At 38.2% G+C, this 21,380-nt stretch overlaps 2 protein-coding genes across 2 annotated transcripts in view; one reads left to right on the forward strand and one right to left on the reverse strand.

Annotated features, from left to right (window-relative positions):
- The first annotated feature begins 823 nt into the window (after positions 1-823).
- Positions 824-17,903, forward strand: uraha (urate (5-hydroxyiso-) hydrolase a). The gene is made up of 4 exons (XM_043706773.1): positions 824-1,035; positions 7,265-7,404; positions 13,892-14,027; positions 14,573-17,903. Exons 1-4 carry the CDS (start codon positions 985-987, stop codon positions 14,660-14,662), a joined length of 417 nt encoding a protein of 138 aa, XP_043562708.1. The 5' UTR covers positions 824-984; the 3' UTR covers positions 14,663-17,903.
- Positions 14,902-21,380, reverse strand: part of gas8 (growth arrest-specific 8) — a 41,761-nt gene continuing 35,282 nt past the window's right edge. Inside the window, exons 10-11 of the mRNA XM_043706769.1 lie at positions 17,897-18,046; positions 14,902-14,986 (exon numbers count right to left, since the gene is read on the reverse strand). Coding sequence (XP_043562704.1) covers positions 17,897-18,046 — 150 coding nt within the window. The 3' untranslated portion in view covers positions 14,902-14,986. The remainder of the gene's footprint in view (positions 14,987-17,896; positions 18,047-21,380) is intronic.

Here is a 21,380-nt window from a genome sequence, read left to right on the forward strand (position 1 = left end):
GCATAATAATTTTTGATGTCAACAGATATTTAGAACTTAGTCAAATTTTGTGGTGGTTAAATGCTTCTGTGCAACTTATTGATAATTGAATTGTGTTAAATGATCACAATTTATCTTGTTTCTGTGATTTCATTTTACATCAATTGATAACTAACTATGTCAATCAATTGCTATTTCATCACTTGGTCTGTCACATTTTGGCAAATGATTAACTTCGGAGGACAGATGATGAAAGCAATGGTTAAGCGATCTTTATTGAGCGTAGATTATCATAAATGTGAGCATATGGTGCCAACTGAATACGCTTTATTGCAAATGATGTCAACATTTTCTAAGAGTCCTATAGAATCCAAATTTTAGAAAGCTGATCTTTCAATTACATACCAGATACTATTGTAATTTTGACATCGTGTCCACACCTGTGGAACTTATTTTGTGTTTTTGCTACATATTTTCTCAACCACCAGTAAAGTTCTGCTTAATGTTGGCTGGCTTTTGTACAATCCACATTTCATTTCATTTAATTGAATAAAACTGCTGACAGAAGTCTTAAAAATTCAATCATTTCCTTAACTAGAGGGATTAATACTAAATGACATTACCATATTGCTGTTTGCTCTCTATCCAATGCTTGTCTCCATGTTCTCCCAGTTGGGATGAAGAGTTAACTGAACAAATGCCAATTTCTCTCGCTTTATCTAGTATTCCTCCCCTCAAAACCTACTGATTTTTCCACTCTCCACTACGTTAATAATAATTATTAACTAGGTTTATCTTTTCACTGAAAACGCAGGTTATGTAGGATTAGATAAGGACATGGACATTGATAGAGCTGTCATTGTGAAAAAGGCAAACATGCTGGATTTGAACAACAATCTCAAGGCCACTACAATGCTGAACACCAGAAGTTTACTGTTTGGATATTCAGCTATTGATAATCAGCCACCTTGGAATGTATCACATATCCCTAAAACATTGGATTAAATGAGTGCACAGCGCCTTTTGCATATTCAGGATCATCTCAAAATAAAAAAGGTGGGTTGTTGAGGTCTACCAAAAAAGAGATGTTTGTAATAGTTAAAATTCTGCAATTGAATCTTTGGAAAGTTTTGAATTATATAGTTTTCTTGAACATACTTGTGGTAGACTTGCAGTAAACATTTTACACTGTAAGTTATCTGGTTAAATGTAAAAATGCAATCATAGTTTAAAAGTTTGAACAGTATTTATTGTATCAATAGTATTTACTGGATTTAAGATCTTTTAGTTCTTTTCTAATTATTAATATAACCATTATTTTTAGGGTTACCACAATAACAAAGGACAGTTTGTACCATTCACTTTCCACCTCACTCAAAATTATATGACACGACACAATTTAACCATCTCTTGTTTGGCTGGGACAGCAATTATAACCACCTTTCACTGCTGACTATGAAGCCATATAATCCATTATGTGAAGCTGGAGAACAAGATTCTGTTACTAAAAACCCTCAACCCACATCACTTACATTTATCACAGGCAAATATTGTACACAACCACTGTATTTAAGATGAAAGGAAAATATTTTTAATTTGCATTCCAGTATTCATAAAACTTAAGTCAATAAGAAGGATTACATAGTTAAATGAGCTCAAAGGATCAAAGATGTATTTATTTCCTCTGCTAATATGCATTGTGTCATTGAAACAATCTGTAAAACAATTTTTTTTTACAAAACTTTTAGTTCAAATTTCTTCTTTAGCTCAGTCCAACTATGTTTTTTATTTTGTTTCTGGGATGTGGACATCATTAGCTAGGCCAATAGTTATTACCCATGTGGTGATTAGCCACTTTCTTGAATTGCTTCTGTCCATTTGGTGTAGGTAGACTCACAGTGCTGTTAGGAAGGGAGTTTTAAGATTTTGAACCAGAAATAGTGAAGGATCTGCAAAGGTGCAATTCTAGGGTGGTCGAGTCTGCATGTTCCAATGTATCTGCTGTCATTGCCCTTCTGGATGGTGGAAATTGCTGGTTCGGAAGATGTTCTCAAAGAAGCCTTGGTGATTTGCCTGGTGAGCTTCTGTGAAATGATATGAGATAGTTTTGTGTATTTCATGTGTTATATAAATAAAAGATGTTGTTGTCCCTTCATTGCATCATCATTCCCGCGCTTCTCCAATCCCACAATCCTCTGAGATATCTGTGCTCCACTAATTTTAGCCTTTTGAGCATTCACAATTTTATCTAATTCCCCAGTGGTGGCTGTAGCTTCAGTTGCCTTGTATTTCTTCCCCATCCATCAATCTCAGAGGTTCACGTTTCTATTTCAAAACATTCCATAAAACCTACCTATTTGAAGCTTTCAGTCATCTGACCTAATACCTCCTCTTGTGGCTTAGTGTTAGATTTTATTTCATAATGATTCTGTGAGGTGCCTTTGAATGGTTTGTTTCACTGTAAGAGCCCCATAGGTTGCTCTTGTGTAAAAAGGTGCAGGAAAATGCCAAAGCTTGTCTATTGTAGGATCTGAATATGAGGATAGAAGCCAAAGGTAATCTCAAAAAATACAATTTGTAGAAGAGGGAAATGATTTATGTATGCAAACTTGTGTGAGTGATGACATGAATTGAAATGTTTGGGGCAAGCAGTTTGTGGAATACGGGGGCATGGTGAAGAGTATTAAAGAACCTCAAGGAGTACCATTATGAAAGTTTTCCATTTCCACCTCCACACCATCACCTTATACTTCTCTGTCTCAGCTCACCTGTTGCTAGAAACCTCATCTTTGCCATTGCTTTCTCTAGATTTGACTGTTCCAAAGCTCTCACTGGTCGCCCAGTTATCAACCTCCACAATTTAGATCCCATTCAAAACTCTGCCCAAATCTTAACTTGCACAAACTCCGTTCGTTTCTGATCCTGTGCTGGCTTATGTGGACACACATTTCACAATTCCTCAATTTTAAGTTTCTGGTCTTTGTCTCTTACCCAATTCTGACCTCTTGAATATTCCCATTTTTACTTCTTCATATTGGCAGCCATAACTGCTTTGGAGCTAAACTCTGGAATATGTTCCCCAAAGCTCTCTACCTCACTACGTATGTCTCTCTATTTAAGAATTTTCTTAAGACCTTTGTATTTGGTCCCTATCTAGACATTACCTTGTGGGACTCAATGTCAAATTTTGTTTGATAGCACTCCTATGAAGCACATTCAGACATTTTATAATAGAGGTGCTATGTAAATCCAGATTATGGTGATAAACAATGGAAAATATACTGTACAGTAATGATGCTGAGGATGATTGAAGTGAAGGCAATTTTTCAGAGGTTACAGAGAATACTCTAGTTTGCAGAATGAAGGTGGGAGAAGAGGTTCAGACAGGATGAGGCATTTCAATGTGATCCTGAACTTCCTTGTTTTGATTTTAGTCATATAATATTAGTATTTAGCCAATCATGTATGTGCCAACTCTTGAAAGAGTTGTCTAATTTAATACCATACTACAGCTTTTTAATCTGTGTGCCTGTAAATCTTCCAGTACATGTCCTTTTGAAAGTTCCCATATCAAAAAGTTGATAATTAACCTGTTAAACTGTGGGAAAATGGAAAATGGGTGCATGTATTATCCAAAACAAATGAACAATTTCCTCAGGAATTCATTTTCATTATCCTTTGGGATCATGTGTTCCAGAACAAACAATCCTCTATGTGATGAGTTTCAATATTTCTTCTTTAGTTCTTTTTAAAATTTATAATCTTTGGTTATCAACCACTTGCCAGAGGAAATAATTTCTCTCTAACTGCTTTATAAAAACCTTTTACAATTTTGAATACCTCTGTTAAATCTCTGCTTAATATTTTCTGCTTGAAGGAAAGCATTTCTAATTTCTTTACTTAAGTGAAGTTTCTCAACCCTATTAGAGATCCCATTACAGGAGACAATTAAATGTTATAGAAGGATACAATATCTTCCCTAACCATGTTACCAGAAGTGTCGTAATGGGTAGGCTGAGGGCTCAGCAGAGATTTAGCAAAGCATTCTTGGTTTTGTATTCTATTTTCCTGTTTATATACACAATTATCCCAAATGCTTTCCTAAACATTTTAATCAGCTTGCCCCATCATCTTTATAAATGTTTGAGTGTGCATTTGCAAGTCTCTCTGAATTTCACTCTGTCAAAATGAATTCATTTGGATTATCCTACCTCTCTATGTTATTTCCCCCATTGCTTCACATTTATCCATATTAAATCATGTCTGTCCATTGCATCCTTCCAAAGTCTTGATGTGGAGGTGCTGGTGTTGGACTGGGGTGGACAAAGTTAAAAATCACAAAACACCAGGTTATAGTCCAATAGGTCTATTTGGAAGCTTTCAGACCCCTGCTCCTTTGCCACATAGCTAGTGGGGCAGGATCATAGGACACAGAATTTACAGTAAGAGATCAAAGTGTCATACAACTGATGCGCAGTATTGTAGAAACCTAGATTGCTGTTAAATCACTTATGCAGGTTTTGAGTGATTAATATGTAAATCCAGAACTTCTTTCAAGTCACAGTCCTGAGCTAACTTAAGGTTTTGTAAAAGAAAGGGTGGCATCTCAGCTCAGGCAATGTATTGAAGGTATGAGGTTGGAGTCTGTCTGTATCCCAACCATGATTCAGACTGATCCTATTTTCGAAGTAGGAATTAATAAAATGTCACATAAACTGACTGCCTACGGATTGTATGCTTTTTGAACAAAATAGAATATTTCTGCAAATACAAATCTATGCAAATTCACCCCATAGACTTTATATGTGTTTGTGTTTGTGCATGCTTGATAGAGTGTTTGCGTGAGTGTGTGATTAAAGACTTAATAGCAATCTAGATATGTTCAATACTTCGCATCAATTGTATGACACTTTGATCTTTTACTATAAATTCTGTGTCCTATGTTCCTGCCCCACTACCTACTTGAAGAAGGATCAGCACTCCGAAAGCTTGTACTTCCAAATAAACCTGTTGGCTATAACCTGGTGTTGTGTGATTTTTAATTTCTTCCAAAGCTTGTCATCATCCTGCTTATTATTTGCTGCTTTTAAAATTTTATATAATTTGGAAACTTTGAAATTGTACTCTCTAAATTCGAGTCTAAGTAATTTATGTACAAGAGAAATAATGGCCCTAAATACTGATCTTCAGGTGCCCATGATATAATCATCTCTAGCTAGAAAAGCAACGGTTACATCCTGCTTCCTATATTCTAGCCAATTATTTATCCAAGTTATCAATCTTCCTTTAATGTTCCTTTCTACTTTATGACAAAATCTATTGGGGAAAAAGTATATTTCATTCAGGTCTTAAGGTCAGGCAGAAAGCTATCAGGTGTAATGATAGCTTTTGGGTTGATGAAAGAATGTTATATCTTGTGGAAGCTAATACTATCTTTATACAAACTTACCATTTAGTATAAATGTTATATTTGTTACCTCTTGCTATTTTTCCATTGAGCATTCCATTGATTCCTGAAGAAGAGTCCATGCCCGAAACGTCGATTCTCCTGTTCCCTGGATGCTGCCTGACCTGCTGCGCTTTTCCAGCAACACATTTTCAGCTCTGATCTCCAGCATCTGCAGTCCTCACTTGCTCCTATTTTTCCATTGAACCAAATTGAACTATCTCATCATGACACCTAATTTGATCTGCCACTTATATTCCATTCCACCATCTTATTAATAACCAGGTGCAGCTTCTTTTGATTCTCAGAATAGCTTACCATTTTTATTATTTTACTATATTAAAATTTGGATTTAATTATCTCCAGTCTTATATCCAGATCATTGAAGTACATCTAATTAACTCTCCATCCTAATCAGTAACCTTTAATTGTCTCCTGTAAACTCTAATATGGTACTAGCAAAAATTGTCTGAAAGTCCGATTACACAGCATCCACTACAATTCACTCATCCACCACATCAGTCACCCCTTAACCATTTTTTGTCAAGTATCATTTTCCTTTGATTATCTGGGAGTGGTATCTGGGGAAATCAGAAAGCAAGTTGTTCACTTCATTGAGTGCATTGGCAGAGAAACTGGAGAGAAGTTATACACTTGTTTGGCAAGAGTTCATTTGGAGGAAACCAGAAAGGAGATCACAGCAATGACCTCAAAACAACATAACTCTTTATACATCCTTAATCCTTATACACACGTTGTGCTCTATGAGCAGGTAACAGGTTCTGATCCATTCTAGGAATAAACCAGACTCTGTTAAAAGATGAAGCAACTTGATGAGCGACAGCGTGGTAAAAGATTATAGCAATCCACTGAATGCTGGTGTAGTCTGTGATGTGATGGTAGCATGCACGGTCCACATGCTTACTCCTCCAACAACTACAGGAGCAAAAGCAGGCCCATAGGATATAACAAACACAAATTCTCACTCCAAATCGCATATCATAACCTGAACATATAACAGCAATCCCCCCACATAGCTAAATCAAAAATCCTGGGTCTCATTACTTATTGAAACTGCTGCAAACCTTCACCTAATGGACTGCAGCTGTTCAACAAGATTTACACACCACCGAGATTACCAGGAGTGGGCAGCAAATATCAGCCTTGCTAGTTACACAAATAATCCCAAGAAAGATTTTCTTTTCAAAAAGTCCATTTTCACATTCTTTTAACATATGGCAGAATGCGACATTGGCTGAGAAGGAAAGCTCAGATTCCAAAACTTGCTGTTTTTCCCTGTTTATGCAAATTAGAGAGCGGTACCACATAATTATGTGTCTTGTAACTGAGAAGAACATGACAGCATATCTATCACATGCAGCTGACTGGAGTACTTGAACAATTCTTACCTGAACACTACAAAGGGGTAAAATAACTTAGCTGGCAGCTAAATATACATGTTTATAACTGGGGAGAAACTTCCAAATGTCAAACCAGGACATATATTTAGAATTAACAAAGGATGAATAGATTTAAATATATAAGCATATAATTGTATTTAAGTATAAATTAAGTATATAACGCGTGTTTCTTCAACACAATTTGGCTTTAACACAATTGAAGAATTTAGACCATTAATTGTAGAACGTGAACTTTCCTTACCTGTATTGGCTATAACACAATTTCCGCTCCAATAGTTTAAATGGCGTGGCTATTGAGCGATTTTCTTATAACGTGAGATCGCACAAGAACGGGAATATCGCGTTATATCAGAACCGACTGTGTAATTTGTTTTGTAAGATGTCTGATATTAACATTTGAACAACTCCTCTGTAACAGAATAACTCTCCAGACCACAAAATGTCACAGAGCCCTCTAACTACCCACATACTCAACACAGCACAAGGCATCCCTGCTGCACATGTTACAGTCAGTGTTGTCAGACTGGAGGACAAAGCATGGAGAGAGATTGCAAGAGGGTAAGTCAAATCTAACCACTAACAGTTTGGAAAGGCCATTACTCTTAATAAATACAATTGTAAAAGCTATTGAATTAATTTTATTAAGCTAATTGATCCTCCCCTTATGCCTTCATGTAGTGGAATAATGAACAGGCATGACAATAGACATAATTATCCGACACAATTCTAAATGGGGAAACGTTCCTCTGTTGCTTTCATGTACTCTCTAAGGAGATGGTTGTGTGAGCTGACTTCCCATTTTTGGTAAATCTTCGCAGCTTCATAAAAATATTGCTTTCACACTACTGTGAGGATAAAGTAGAAAGATTTATGACAGAGGAGTTAATAACTAAGTTGAATTCTGTAAGTAAAATTGTACAGCCACCAAGTGATCAAATAATTGGAACTCAAGAGCTGACTTCAAGGATGCCAGCCTCCCAGAATGGCACATGAAACTTCTTTATATATTGTGTTTATTGGGATGCTTGCATAAGAATGACATTTCTTGGCCAGCCTTATCATATCTAGCAAGTTTACTCTGGGAATATTGTTGTTTGTACTGGGCCCATATACCGCACTAAATACAAAGAAAAAGGAGACAGTAGTTTCAACTGCTCATTGAGAAAGAGGCATTAACAGTAGCAGCGGTGGTCTACCATTGTTTCCTTAAAAAAAAAACAAATTCAGATAATGTGAAAACAATTTCCTTCCATCTCTGCTAATTTAGGAAGCCCTTTAAACTTTACATATTGTGAATTACAGCAAGCAATTTCTGAACACAGACAAAGTTTGTGACCATGAACACTTGAAATTGAGCATGGGTAATCCAAGATGGAGGATGGAAAAGATTTCTGACTGGAACAGGCTGCTCCTTTTTTTTTAAAGGTATTTTAGGTGTTGGAGATGATTTCCTTGAACTCCAGGAGCAGCAATTACTGTTTTATATGCTGTTGCATTGTTTTGGAACTTAGGAGAACAAAACGTCAAAACAACAGCACTTTTAAAAGGGAGAGGAACAGACAAAGGCAGCACATGGTGAGGTCAGTGCAGGGGAGAGAAAGATAGAGCGAGAGAGAGAGAGAGAGACAGAGAAAGAAACCCACACTGCTAACTGACACAGCAGGGAACCAGAACAGTTACTGCCTTTGCTGTTTGAACTCATGTATCGCTGGACATCGGAGTGCATTTGGGAAAATTAACAAGCAGTGAAATTCACAACCGATGTTGGAGGAACCTGTTTGAGAGAGGTCACAGCACAGAAAAAGATAAGTAAATAGTTTTAAATGTGGTCTTACATGAAGTCTGCAGTAGTGAGTAGAGTGGGTTCTTTCTTGATTATATGTTTCATTGAGATATGTCTCTTGATTAGACTTAAAAATATAAGACATAGGTATTAAGTTAGCCTGGAGCAGTGTTTTGTAGAGTACTAAGACAGTGCTATTTTCTGGGTCTGTAAATTGAAAGAAGCAAAAATGGCCTTTCATAGAGTGATATGCTCTTCTTGTCAGATGTGGGCATTTAGAGAGAGTTTGTGTTACTGAGGATTATATCTGCAATGAATGCCATTGATTGTGAACCCTATCAGATCGAATGGATTGGTTGGAGAGACAGAGGCAATGAGGCAAGGGGGTGTGATGGATGCAGTTATAGGAAAGGAGAAAAGTTGAAGATACAGTCACATAGATGGGTTAACTCCAGGAAAGATAAGAGAGGTAGGCAGGTAGTGCAGGAGACTTCTGTGACTAGCCCGTTTCAAAAAAGTATGCTATTTTGGAAACTGTAGAGGGTGATGGATTTTCAGGGGAATATAGCACGAACAGCCAAGTTTCTGGTATCAAGACAGGCTCTAAGGCAATGAGGGGTACATCAGGTTCAAAGAGATCAATTGTGAAAGGGGACTTCTAGTCCAAGCCACAGGTAGACACTTCTGTGGCCAGCAGTGTAAAATCAGAATGGTGTGTTGCCTACCTGGTGCCAGGATCAAGGATATTTCAGAGAGGGTGTAGAATGTTCTCAAGGGGGAGAGGGCCCAGCAGGAGGTCATTGTACACATTGGAACTAATGACATAGGAAGGGAAAAGGATAAGATTCTGAAGGGAGGTTATAGAGAGCTGGACAGCAATTTAAAAAGGAGGTTTTCAATGGGAGTAATATCTAGATTACTCCCGGTGCTGCAAACCAGTGAGGGTAGGAATTGGAGGATAGAGCAGATGAATGTATGGCTGAGGAGCTGGTGTATGGGAGAAGGATTCACATTTTTGGATCATTGGAATCTCTTCTGGGCTAGAAGTGACCTGTACAAGAAGGACGGATTGCACCTGAATTGGAAGGGGACTAATATACTGGCGGAGAGATATTTGCTAGAGCTGCTTGGGACGATTTAAACTAGTAAGGTTGGGGGGAGGGACCCATAGAGGTTGTGAGGAAAGAGATCAATTTGAGATTGGTACAATTGAGAAAAGAAGCAAGTCAAACAATCAGGGCAGGCAGGTACAAAGCAGAGAACAAGGTAGGACTGATAAATTAAACTGCATTTATTTCAAATGTATGGTTATCCACTTTGGTGGCAAGAACAGGAAGGCAGATTACTACCTGAATGGAATCAATTTACGTAAAGGGGCAGTACAGAGAGATCTGGGTGTTCTTGTACACCAGTCAATGAAGGTAAGCATGCAGGTACAGCAGGTAGTGAAGAAGGCTAATAGCATGCTGGCCTTCATAACAAGAGGGATTGAGTATAGAAGCAGAGTGGTTCTTCTGCAGCTATACAGAGCCCTGGTGAGACCACACCTGGAGTACTATGAGCAGTTCTGGTCTCCAAATTTGAGGAAAGACATTCTGGCTATTGAGGGAGTGCAGCGTAAGTTCACGAGGTCAATTCCTGGAATGGCGGGACTAACTTACACTGAAAGACTGGAGCGACTGGGCTTGTATAGCCTTGAGTTTAGAAGACTGAGAGGGGATCTGATTGAGACGTATATGATTATTAAAGGATTGGACACTCTGGAGGCAGGAAACATGTTTCCGCTGATGGGTGAGTGCCGAACCAGAGGACACAACTTAAAAATACAGGGTAGACCATTTAGGACAGAGATGAGGAGAAACTTCTTCACCCAGAGAGTGGTAGCTGTGTGGAATGATCTGTCCCAGAGGGCAGTGGAGGTCCAGTCTCTGGATTCATTTAAGAAAGAGTTGGATAGAGCGCTCAAGGAGTGTGGAATCAAGGGTTATGGAGATAAGGCAGGAACAGGATATTGATGAAGGATGATCAGCCATGATCATATTGAATGATGGTGCAGGCTCGAAGGGCAGAATGGCCTATTGGGTCTGTTGCTGAGATATTTGTATCATTAATAGTCACAGGTGAGGTGCCCGAAGACTGGAGGTTGGCTCATGTGGTGCCACTATTTAAGAAAGCTGGTAAGGACAAGCCAGGGAACTATAGACCGCTGAGCCTGATGTCAGTGATGGGCAAGTTGTTGAAGGGAATCCTGAGGACAGGATGTCATAGAGTCATAGAGATGTACAGCACGGAAACAGACCCTTCAGTCCAACTTGTCCATGACGACCAGGTATCCCAACCCAATCTGGTTCCACCTGCCAGCACCCGGCCTATATTCCTCCAAAATCCTCCTATTCATGTACCCAGCCTTTTAAATGTTGCAATTCTACTAGTCTCCACCACTTCCTCTGGCAGCTCATTCCATTAATGTACCACCCTCTACGTGCAAATGTTCCCCCTTGGGTCTCTTTTATATCTTTCCCTTCTCACCCTAAACCTGCACCCTCTGGTTCTAGACTACCCCACCCCAGGGAAGAGACTATAAGGACACCCCTCAGCCTCCTACCCTCCAGGGAAAACAGCTCCAGCCTATGTTATGGCTCATATCCTCCAACCCTGGCAACATTCTTGTAAATCTTTTCTGAACCTTTTCAAGTTTCACAACACCTTTCCGACTCAATTTGGCTCTATACAGCTTTTGGCACAATGAACCAAACCAGCTACCTTCGATAACTCTCCTTTCTTGTTGAACTCTGTGCAACTGGCTTCCACACTCACTCTTGGTAACCAAATAACCTTGCTCAATACCTTCAGAGATCCCCACACAAATTGTCTCTAGCTCTATGCGTCTTACTCAACAGTGGCAATGATTTCACACCTGGCTTTCACATGTCCACACATGACACCCAACTCTATTTTTGCAAAGCCTTGACAAACTCCATGCCTACTTGGTAGTTTCAGGATCAGCTTCAATTTTGTCTAATTAAACATTGGAAATCTAAAACTATCGCACTGGCACTCTTGTGGTAATGTGTAGTGAACCTACCTCTGAGCCAGGAGACCCGTGTCAGATCCCTTCTGCTTCTGAATAGGTTAATTAGAAAATATCTAAAACCCTTGTCTACAGCATCCACCATGAGTTCTTCCAATTCCACAAAATCTATACACCTCCTGAGCCACAGTCTTGATTTAGTTTGCAATTTCAACATCATATTTGACAGAGCTTCCAAACCCTTGTGGTGCAAAGACCGATGACTTCCATTTCTAGCATTGTTTCCTTCCAAGGTCATCTATAGGTTGCGCTTCGACGGGGCGGTGTGGACTTGTTGGGCTGAAGGGCCTGTTTCCACACTGTAAGTAATCTAATCTAATCTTTCAATTATGCCTTTGTTGCTCCCAAACTCATTAATCCCAAGTTCAAGGCCAGCCTCTGACCTCCATAAACCTTACCTCATTCAAACTTAACTATCTGTAACTTATCCTGCACTAAAGTCTTTCATCCCATTATCATTGAATTATTTTGTTTTTGGATCCCCAATGCCTTAACTTTAACATTCTCATTATGCTTAAATCCTTTAATTGCCTTGTGCCTCCAATGTAGAATAAAAATGGGTGCAGGTCAGCCATGATTTTACTGAATGATAAAAGAAGTTTCAGAGTGAATGGTCTACCCCTGGTCTGTATAACCTCCTCTAGCTCAACAACCACTCATCAAAAATTCCTCCTCCAAACTCTCTATTAACCTGTTAATAGTGGCTCTACATTCTGCATTTGCTGTCCAATCACAGATTCACAGAGTAAAAGTGAAGTCATCTTAGTCCACACTGCTCTCTCATTAGAGAGAGAGGCGACTGGTGGTGGTTTAACCTAAGGATCAACACACTTCAAGCAAAAGGTGAGGTTGAGCAGGTTGGATCTTCATGGTAACCTCAGCTGGTATGGCAATTGAATACATGCTGTTGACATCACAGTGCATCACAAAACAGCCATCCAGCCAACTGAGTGAATCAACCCAGATTCAGAGTAGTACAATATAGCTTTTGAGACTTTATCGCACAACTCTGACCTAAGCTTTGTTCATCTCATGTAATGCTTCTGTTAGTTTGGCACTTTTTTTTTTAATGTGCACCTTTGTGCAACATCTTTTCCTTTGTTAAAGTGGTAGTTAGTTTTTGTTCACTTGTGGGCATCACTGGTTGGCCAGCATTTATTGCTCAAACCTAGTTGACCTTGAGAAGATAGTGGCAAACTGCCTTCTTGAACCACTGCAGTCCTCATATTGTAAGTTGACCCACAATGCCCTTAGGGAGGCAATTCCAGGATTTTGACCCAGCGAGAATGAAAGAACACTGATATGTTTCCAAATCCGGATCATGAGTGGCTTGGAGAGGAACCTGCAAATGGTGATGTTCGCATGTATCTGCTGCCCTTGTCCTTCTAGATTGAAGTGGTCATGGGTTTGAAAGGTGCTAAGGATCTTTCGTGAATTTATGCAGTGTATCTTGAGAGTAGTACACACTGCTGCTACTGAACATGCTGGTGGAGGGAGGGGATGCTTGTGGATTTGGTGCCAATCAAGTGTGCTGCTTTCTCCTGGATTGCCTGTTGTCAAGCTTCTTGAGTTTTGTTGGAGCTGCACCCTACAGGCAAGTGGGGAATATTCTAACATACTCCTGATTTGTGCCATGTAGATGGTGGACAGGCTGTGGGGAGTCAGGAGGTGAGTTACTATTCCTAGCCTCTGATCTATTCTTGCAGCCATTGTGTTCATGTGTTGAGTCCAGTTGATTTTCTAGTCAGTGGTAAACACCTCCACACTACCACCCAAAGATATTGATAGCTGGGGATTCAGTGATGGTAAGATAATTTAATGTCAAAGGGCAATGGTTAGATTATCTCTTATTGGAGATAGCCATTGTCTGGCATTTGAGTGGCATCAATGTTACTTGCTACTTCGTGGTGCTTTTGTTTAAAAAAAGTGCTTTATAAAGGAAACATAAAAGATCATGTTTGCATTGCTGCAATTTTTGTTCAGGTTAAAATATTTTTGGAAGAAATGAGGAAGTAAACGGCAGCATATTGTACACTGTTTTCTCCACATTTGTCATTTAAACAAAAATCATGTATATTATGTAATACCATTAAGTAATGCTTGCTTCAGTGAAATAAGTAGTTCAGACACAGCAAATGTTGTGATTTCACTATGCACTTCTGTGTCTGCAGGGTTACAAACTCCGATGGCAGGTGCCCAGGTCTGCTTACATCAGAAACCTTTGTTCCTGGGATATACAAGATGAAATTTGCTGTAGATGAGTATTGGCAATCATTAAACTTGGCCAGTTTCTATCCATACATAGAGGTAATAGCTATACAAAATGCTTTCTAAGTATACCAATAGAACTCATGCAATGTAGGAATAAAAAGTGTTTACTTCCAATATTTAACATTGACATCAGAAGACAATTGAAAAATGTCTCTTCAAGTAAGGTTTATAAACAAAATAAACTTGATAAGATTCAATAGTATGACTGATAGAACCACCATAAGTATGGCATAATAAGGATACAAGTATTTCACTTGCACAACATCCATCTGCATAAGGCAAATATTCTCATTGCTTTAGAATGTTGTAGGATTGGTCTTTCTTATTAAATTATTTCTTAATTTCCTTTACAACAGGGTAGGAGTTTTTGAAGTGTAGCTTTAAACAATTTTATTGGGGTAATGTTGACTTTGTCTGATAACATAAAATCTTGGATGTGAATCAACAGCTCATTTACTACTCTCCTGATATTTATATTTCCATTTTATATTATGGTGCCAGATCAAAATTTCCCATTTCAAATGCAAGGAATTTGTCTGATTGGAATCTACAACTGAACATTTCTTATTGTGTTCTTTCAGGTTGTTTTCAACATCTCGGATGCAAGTCAGAAGTACCACATTGCTCTTCTCCTGAGTCCCTTCTCATACAGTACCTATCGAGGATCCTAAGTGCTTTAATTATTGCTAATGTGAGCTACATATTAAGTTTAGTCACTCTATAAGGAAGCATCTTGTGTCACTGTTCAAATTTGAATAAAATTCAGAAAATGGGGAGTGTGTTATATTTTGTTAATGTTCATAATAACTTCAGATAGAAATTGATAGATTTAGCGCTGATGAAGTCATCTAGACCTGAAATGTTAGCTTGCTCTCTCTCCATGGTACTGCCTGACCCGCTGTGATTCCCAGCATTTTTTGTTTTCAGTACAGATTCCAGCATCTGCAGTATTTTGCTCCAAGATTAATTGAATGTTGGCTTTTTCCTCAAGTGGGCTAGAATAAGAAAAGGGAATAAGTTATGCTCAGTTCTGTGGAACCTTACCTAAATTCTACCAGTAATACTGCATTCAGGTTTGGGTACCATACCTTGGAAAGAATATGCAGGCCATGGAGTGGGTATAATGCAGAATCACCATTAATGATACTGAGCCTACATTTTGAGGACAGATTGCATAAACTGGACTTGTTTTCCTTTTTGAGGTTGACTGAAGGGTGACCAAAGTGCTTCAAATATTTAGAAAGGTTCAATAGGGCAGATTGAAATAAGGTATCCCTTTAGAATAATGAAAATAAGGGAACAATTTCAAAATTGAGCAAATCTCAATATATTTTCTTATGCACAAGCTAGTAGAACTCTATTGCCCCCAAAGGCTGTGCTTCTGAGAACAAATGAAGATTTCAAGCTTGAGATTAATGGATTTTGCCAGATATTGATGTTAATACATATAAATAAAAGTAAAATAAAAAGCAGGTGCAGGTCAGCCATGATTTTACTGAATGGCAAAAGAGGGTTCAGAGTGAATGGGCTATTCCTGTGCCAAATATTCTTAGATTAATGTACTAACACTAACAAACTCCACAAACCTAGACAGTAAGGCGATTTCTACCTCACCCTCCTGTCAGGCTGCAATGTTGATTTGAAGACAATGAAGAATAATATTTGGCAGGATATAATGGAAACACGACCACCCAATCCCGTGTATTTCTGAAGTTACAATGATTCCTCGTGTTTGTTTTGATTTGCGTTTGTATAATTATCAGATATAACATTCAGGTAGATTTCAACTGCTTATATTGAATTCATAGCATTTTTTTCACATTAGCTAATTCTTTGCAAACATCATTTATCAAAAATGAAACATTTGTACAATACTACCTTTTTCAATCTTTGGCTATAAAGACAATCTGTTCCTTTTTCAATGTGTGAAATCAGAGTTCAATGAATTGAGCCTGACTGCCCATCCCTTGTTGATACGTCTACTTGAATGCTTTACCAAAATGTAGTTAACTGTAGCGATTATAGGTAGGTTCTTGAATAATGAAAGAACATTGAAAATATATTATTTTCCTGTATCATTCGATAATTGCATTTTAATGTAAATGTTGTGTTTGTAAGTGAACATAAATTAATAAATGTACAAAAGTTTAGACTTTTGGGCAGACCATTCAATTGATGGATTGTGAAGGCAGTCTAGTTGAGCTATGAGCTCTGTAGCTGAAATCATAGCAACAAGCAACCTGCACAAAGATTCATAACTTAGATGATGTCTGGAGGAGTTGAATTATTTGCAATGGGATGGGGTGAGGGGGTGAATAGAGTGGCGAAAATACATAAGGAATTAATTGAACCTTCTAAATTAATTGAACAAAGTTGATATTTTCTTTTAGACAAATCATCAATGAAGCCCACGGAAAGGTTTATTAAGAAGCTTTAAGCAAAAACTCTGAATTTACAAAAATATTTGCTACTGCAAATGTGTAACATGTTAAACTTGATTTTAAATTGAATTCTGAGTTCATAGTGAGGCACAATAAATATTTGCACCAGTGACACAGTTAACATCATGGATAAAACTTAGAGAGATGATACTGTGGTCAATCTGATTTTAAAAAGATACCTTTAAACATCATATAATTTTAAGTGACATGACTAAAAATTAATGCAGCAGATAAGAAGACAAAATTTGATGTAGGATACGGAGTTTGAGATGATCTTGGTTGTCAGTGAAGTTTCTCACAGGGTGTAGAAATTGTAAATAAGAAAGGCAGCTTGAAAATTGGCGGTGAAGGCAGGAAATAGAAGTGTCACAATTCAAAGGGATTCTTGATATTATTGAAATGTATTTTATTTTGAACTCATTTAACTTTTGAAATAGCAAATACAAAAATGCTCAGGTGAACACAAGTAGCTTATCACAACAGCCCTGAGGTTTGAAGGCATCAAGCATGAGTGATAAACTTAAAATTTAATTGAAATGGGTATTACCAAGTTTCACAATTATATACAGTAAAATTATGACAATGGGAAGAAGTTCAAGAATTTTGTTATTATTGATAAATTGCCTATGATGCTGTGCATAATTAATTGTGGAACATGATTATCTTCAAAAAATTGGTAATGGAATTGAGAGACCAATTTAGGTGCTTGCTCCAGGAAGTCACCAAATAACTGGAATATGCACTTCATTATAACAGTTGTCATAACAAAATTAATGAAAAATATTGACGGAACAGCTTGTGAATAAATGAACAGTACAGAAAGTAAGGTTTATGCTAAGCATGCAAGATTGTTAACAATATATAGGTAAGTGATTGCTGAAAGAGAGAAGATCGTAGTTTGAGATTTCAAAAGATAACTAGAGTTTAGTTTTCAAGAAGTCTGGAATCAAAGTAGACTTAATCCAGCCTACCTATATTCTTTACAGAATGTTACAGCCATGCACATAAAACGTGATTAGTGCGCATAGAATATTTGAATGTTTTAGCTGCAATGAATGGAACTGAGGTAGGTAAGTTAGCGAGAAATTATCACATTTCTGTATACAATTAAGTAATCAGCGAAATCTTGATGTTAACAGTAAAAATGTTGTATTCTGTATTGCTCAAATTAATTGAATATTTATTCTGGTATACAGGAATCCAATCTGATTTTACTATGATGAGACAAGTGCTCGGTCCTAAATGTATATTAAAATATTCTTTCTTATTTTTTAAAAATTGCAGGTCTTAAAGCCATGAAGTATTTACAAACTTCACTTCATTAATTTCTAGTGTTAAAAAGATATCCCCTAACAGGTTTTGCTAGAGCAGTTTGTATCACATCATAATTAGGAATTTTACCAAACTTATTTATTGGTAACCAAGTATCCCACGTCTTTAGGATGTGTAATTTATAACTCAGACCTATGTTGAAGCAGCAACCAGCCCAGCTGGGCCCTGACCGATCTTCTGTCCACAAAAGGCAGTCTCTAGTGGTTTGAATCCAAGTTCATCTACTGGAATTCCAAATGCAGTGAGTTTTGCTTCATATGTTCGCAGCAAATCATTGTGAGCCTGTGTAAGAATTAGACTGTCAATTTTATTCCGTAATCCCACAGAAAATGTGCTTATAATTTTACATTAAAATTATCCTTTCCATATTACAACCATACAAATATAAGGAACCTTTATGAAAAAGTGGCAAACAGACCATATTTAGATGGTGCCACCTCAGATTTCTAATTGATGCCTCAAAGCATGCTATACACAATGAATGAATTAACAGCAACTGTTATTAAAATAGCTGCCATATTGCTCATGTAAAAGAAGACTCTCACAAACAGGTGTGAAATTAATATGGGTAATGCTTTTTGGGAGAGGAATTTTGGCCACAATACTGATCTTCTCATTATTCAAATCCTACCTTGAAATTTTTAAAATTTAATCAGAATATGTCATGGATTTTACCTCATTCAAAAGCTGGCACTGTCCCCAGTACAATGAACATTTATTAATTAATTACTGGCACTTAATAGCCTAGAATATATAAACTCAGGCCTTTGATCAAGGCAAGCACACCAAGGTGAGAGTATTTCTAGCTGAAATATTTGTTTGTATATATGATCTGCCAAAGGTTGTGTAATTCCTGTTTCTCTTGAGAATTTTCAAATTTAAAAAGCTAATGTTTCTTTACTTTAGGTTTAACTATCAATTAATATTCAGGAACCACTGAGATATGGGTCATCATTACAAACTGTTTTTTGCTGGTAATTAATGAATCACAGTGGTACAGCATATGCAAAGTACATTGTTTCCTACAAGTTAGAAAAATAATTAACTTCCATTCAAAAGTCCTAAAGCTTATTTAAAACAAGACTTAATTTTCAACAAGTGCCTACAAAATCAAGTGTATTGCTGTTTGGTAGTTGTTATTCCAACAAATTAATGGTGATTCTGGGTTAAAGGGACAGAAAGGGAAGAAATCACTATACTAGACTTGGTACAGAATGACAGCTTAATGTAGCACAGAAGGTAGGCATTCAACTTGCTCTTTCAAACATATTATCCATCGATAAGTTTTCAGTAATTTCTCAGATGAATTTTCTGAGGAGTGGCAATGCCACATAGTTTTTCTTAAGGATAGAAAGGAGCTCCAAAATTTTTTTAGGGGCGATTTCGCTCTGGACTCTCTCAGAAATGCAGACCTATGCTTCAATTCTGACAGTTTCTTTGTAATACAGTAATGTCAGAGGAGGGCAAACTACATCTCCTGTTCACAGTACTCACCTGCCGTATTCTGAAACAGCAAGGTCCTGACAGCGACTTTGATAATTTCTGTCAAGCCATAAGGACACAAGGCAAGTGTGATGGTACGATACTGGGAGGGTAGTGGGGATAGAGTGTCAGGGATAAAAGATGGCAGCTGGAAGTGTGTTAATAATAGTAGGATACCAGATGAGTAGTGGGTAGTGTCAGGTTAGTAGGATGTCAGCTGGGTAATGTGCAGGTGAGTAGACTTACCAGTAGCATAGGGATTTAGTTGGGGAGCTATAAGAAGCCAGGGTAGGATACCAGATTTGTAGAGTGTTGGGTGCCACTAAAATAAAATGTCAGGTAGGGAGCAGGGTGCCAGATAAGGAGATAATAGGGTGTCGAGTGGGTAGGATGCCAAGTGGGAAACGGCAAGATGTCAAGTGGACAGGGTGCCAGGTGGCAAGGTAAGTGATGCAGTTTTAGGGTAGGTCAGGATATGTGGGAGAAATCGGGTCCATTGAAGGCTGGTATTGGGTCAAAGTCGTTCAGGTCCAGTGGTGGAGAAATCAAGTCCAATGGGAGGGGTTGGGTCAGGTTGGCCCCAGTAAGGTCAGGGGGGATCGTGAGAGGAGATATCAGATCTGAGGATGGTGCCAAGTTTCAGTGTGGGCATTTAAGTAGATGGGGGAGGTTTAGTTGCAGGTATGAGTACAGGGTCAATTCAATAGTATCTCAGGATTAAGAGGTATTTCCTACGAAGTTCATTCACTGTATGCTATGATAGAGATTCTGCAGAGTCCACTTGTATAAGTCCTATCTCTAATTAATGTCTGGTCAACAGAAAATCTGGGCCAAAACATAACAGATTCAGAACAATCTGTTGGCATGATACTGGCGTGTTTCTTCCTAACTGAAGTAGAATATTCCAATATTTATTTTAGTTCAGCCTGCAATATGGAACTATTTCTTTTCAAGTTCCATCCACTTCCAGCTATCCTCCTTTAAAGACAAAGACAACTGGACAATCTTCAAAACATTGGGGAATATCCAGAAAAATGGTCAATCGCCAAAGGTATGTGTGGCCTTTGTAGTATAAAGTTAAACTTGATTGTTGGTATACTAATGAGACAGAATATATCATAACAGCACATGATACAGTATCTCCCTTAAAGCCCCATGGCAAGATAAAGCCATGTTTTTTTAAGTTAGGATCTCCTTCAGCAGAAACTGTATATGTTCTTTAACAGCACAACTGGAGCAGAAATACATAGTGACAGTGAGTGAAAGAACAATATGGAGTAATCTTCATCTTTACTGAGAAGCTTCAAGGCTTCCAATCCAAAAGTGCAGCTATATTGGTGTTGAAAGTTTACCCAACTATTGAACTGTATCTGTTCTTGCTCTAAAGATGAAGTGAGCAGATCAGTACATATTGTATGCAATAGATGGTTGAGCAAATGATATTTAGAGAATCACAGAATCCACACAGTTTTGAAGCAGGCCATTCAACCCATTGAGTCCACACCAGCCCTCTGAAGAGCATCCCACCCAGACCCACACCTACGTTAGTCTACACATCCCTTGGCTCTATGGACAATTTGGTATGGCAAATCCGCCTTATTTAGACCATAAGGCCATAAGACATAGGAGTGGAAGTAAGGCCATTCGGCCCATCGAGTCCACTCCGCCATTCAATCATGGCTGATGCGCATTTCAGCTCCACTTACCAGCGTTCTCCCCGTAGCCCTTAATTCCTCTAGACAACAAGAATCTATCAATCTCGGCCTTGAAGACATTTAGCGTCCCGGCTTCCACTGCACTAATTATTACTGGGGGTATTACTGGGGGTGGATTGTAGTTTAAAATAAAAACAAATAAATATTCATGTTGATTTTGGTGGTGGGGAGGGCATTCATTTGTGTATGATGACACTTCTGTGTAGAGAAAAAATAGGAAAAACAACCAGCCTTCAGGTCAATGGGATCCAATAAACTTCCTCTTGAGAACGGACACTTCCCTTTCTGATTGGGAACTCAGTGAAAGCTGACGTCCTCTCCCATCTCCTCAGTGTTGACCGTCCACAAGGAACCAGTTTGACAGAATCCACCCCCCCCCCCCCCCCCCCCCCCCCCCCCCCCCCCGCCTCCGGAAAGCC

Source organism: Chiloscyllium plagiosum, chromosome 17 (assembly GCF_004010195.1).
Source record: "Chiloscyllium plagiosum isolate BGI_BamShark_2017 chromosome 17, ASM401019v2, whole genome shotgun sequence".
Lineage (NCBI taxonomy): Eukaryota > Metazoa > Chordata > Chondrichthyes > Orectolobiformes > Hemiscylliidae > Chiloscyllium > Chiloscyllium plagiosum.

What these genes read in the sequence shown, in the direction of transcription:
- uraha (XM_043706773.1), top strand. Translation starts at nt 985, where the DNA reads ATGAGTGCACAGCGCCTTTTGCATATTCAGGATCATCTCAAAATAAAA. An exon ending in TGGAGAGAGATTGCAAGAGG is followed by an intron (nt 7,405 to 13,891) that starts GTAAGTCAAATC and finishes CTGTGTCTGCAG; the next exon opens with GGTTACAAACTCCGATGGCA. An exon ending in GTTTCTATCCATACATAGAG is followed by an intron (nt 14,028 to 14,572) that starts GTAATAGCTATA and finishes GTGTTCTTTCAG; the next exon opens with GTTGTTTTCAACATCTCGGA.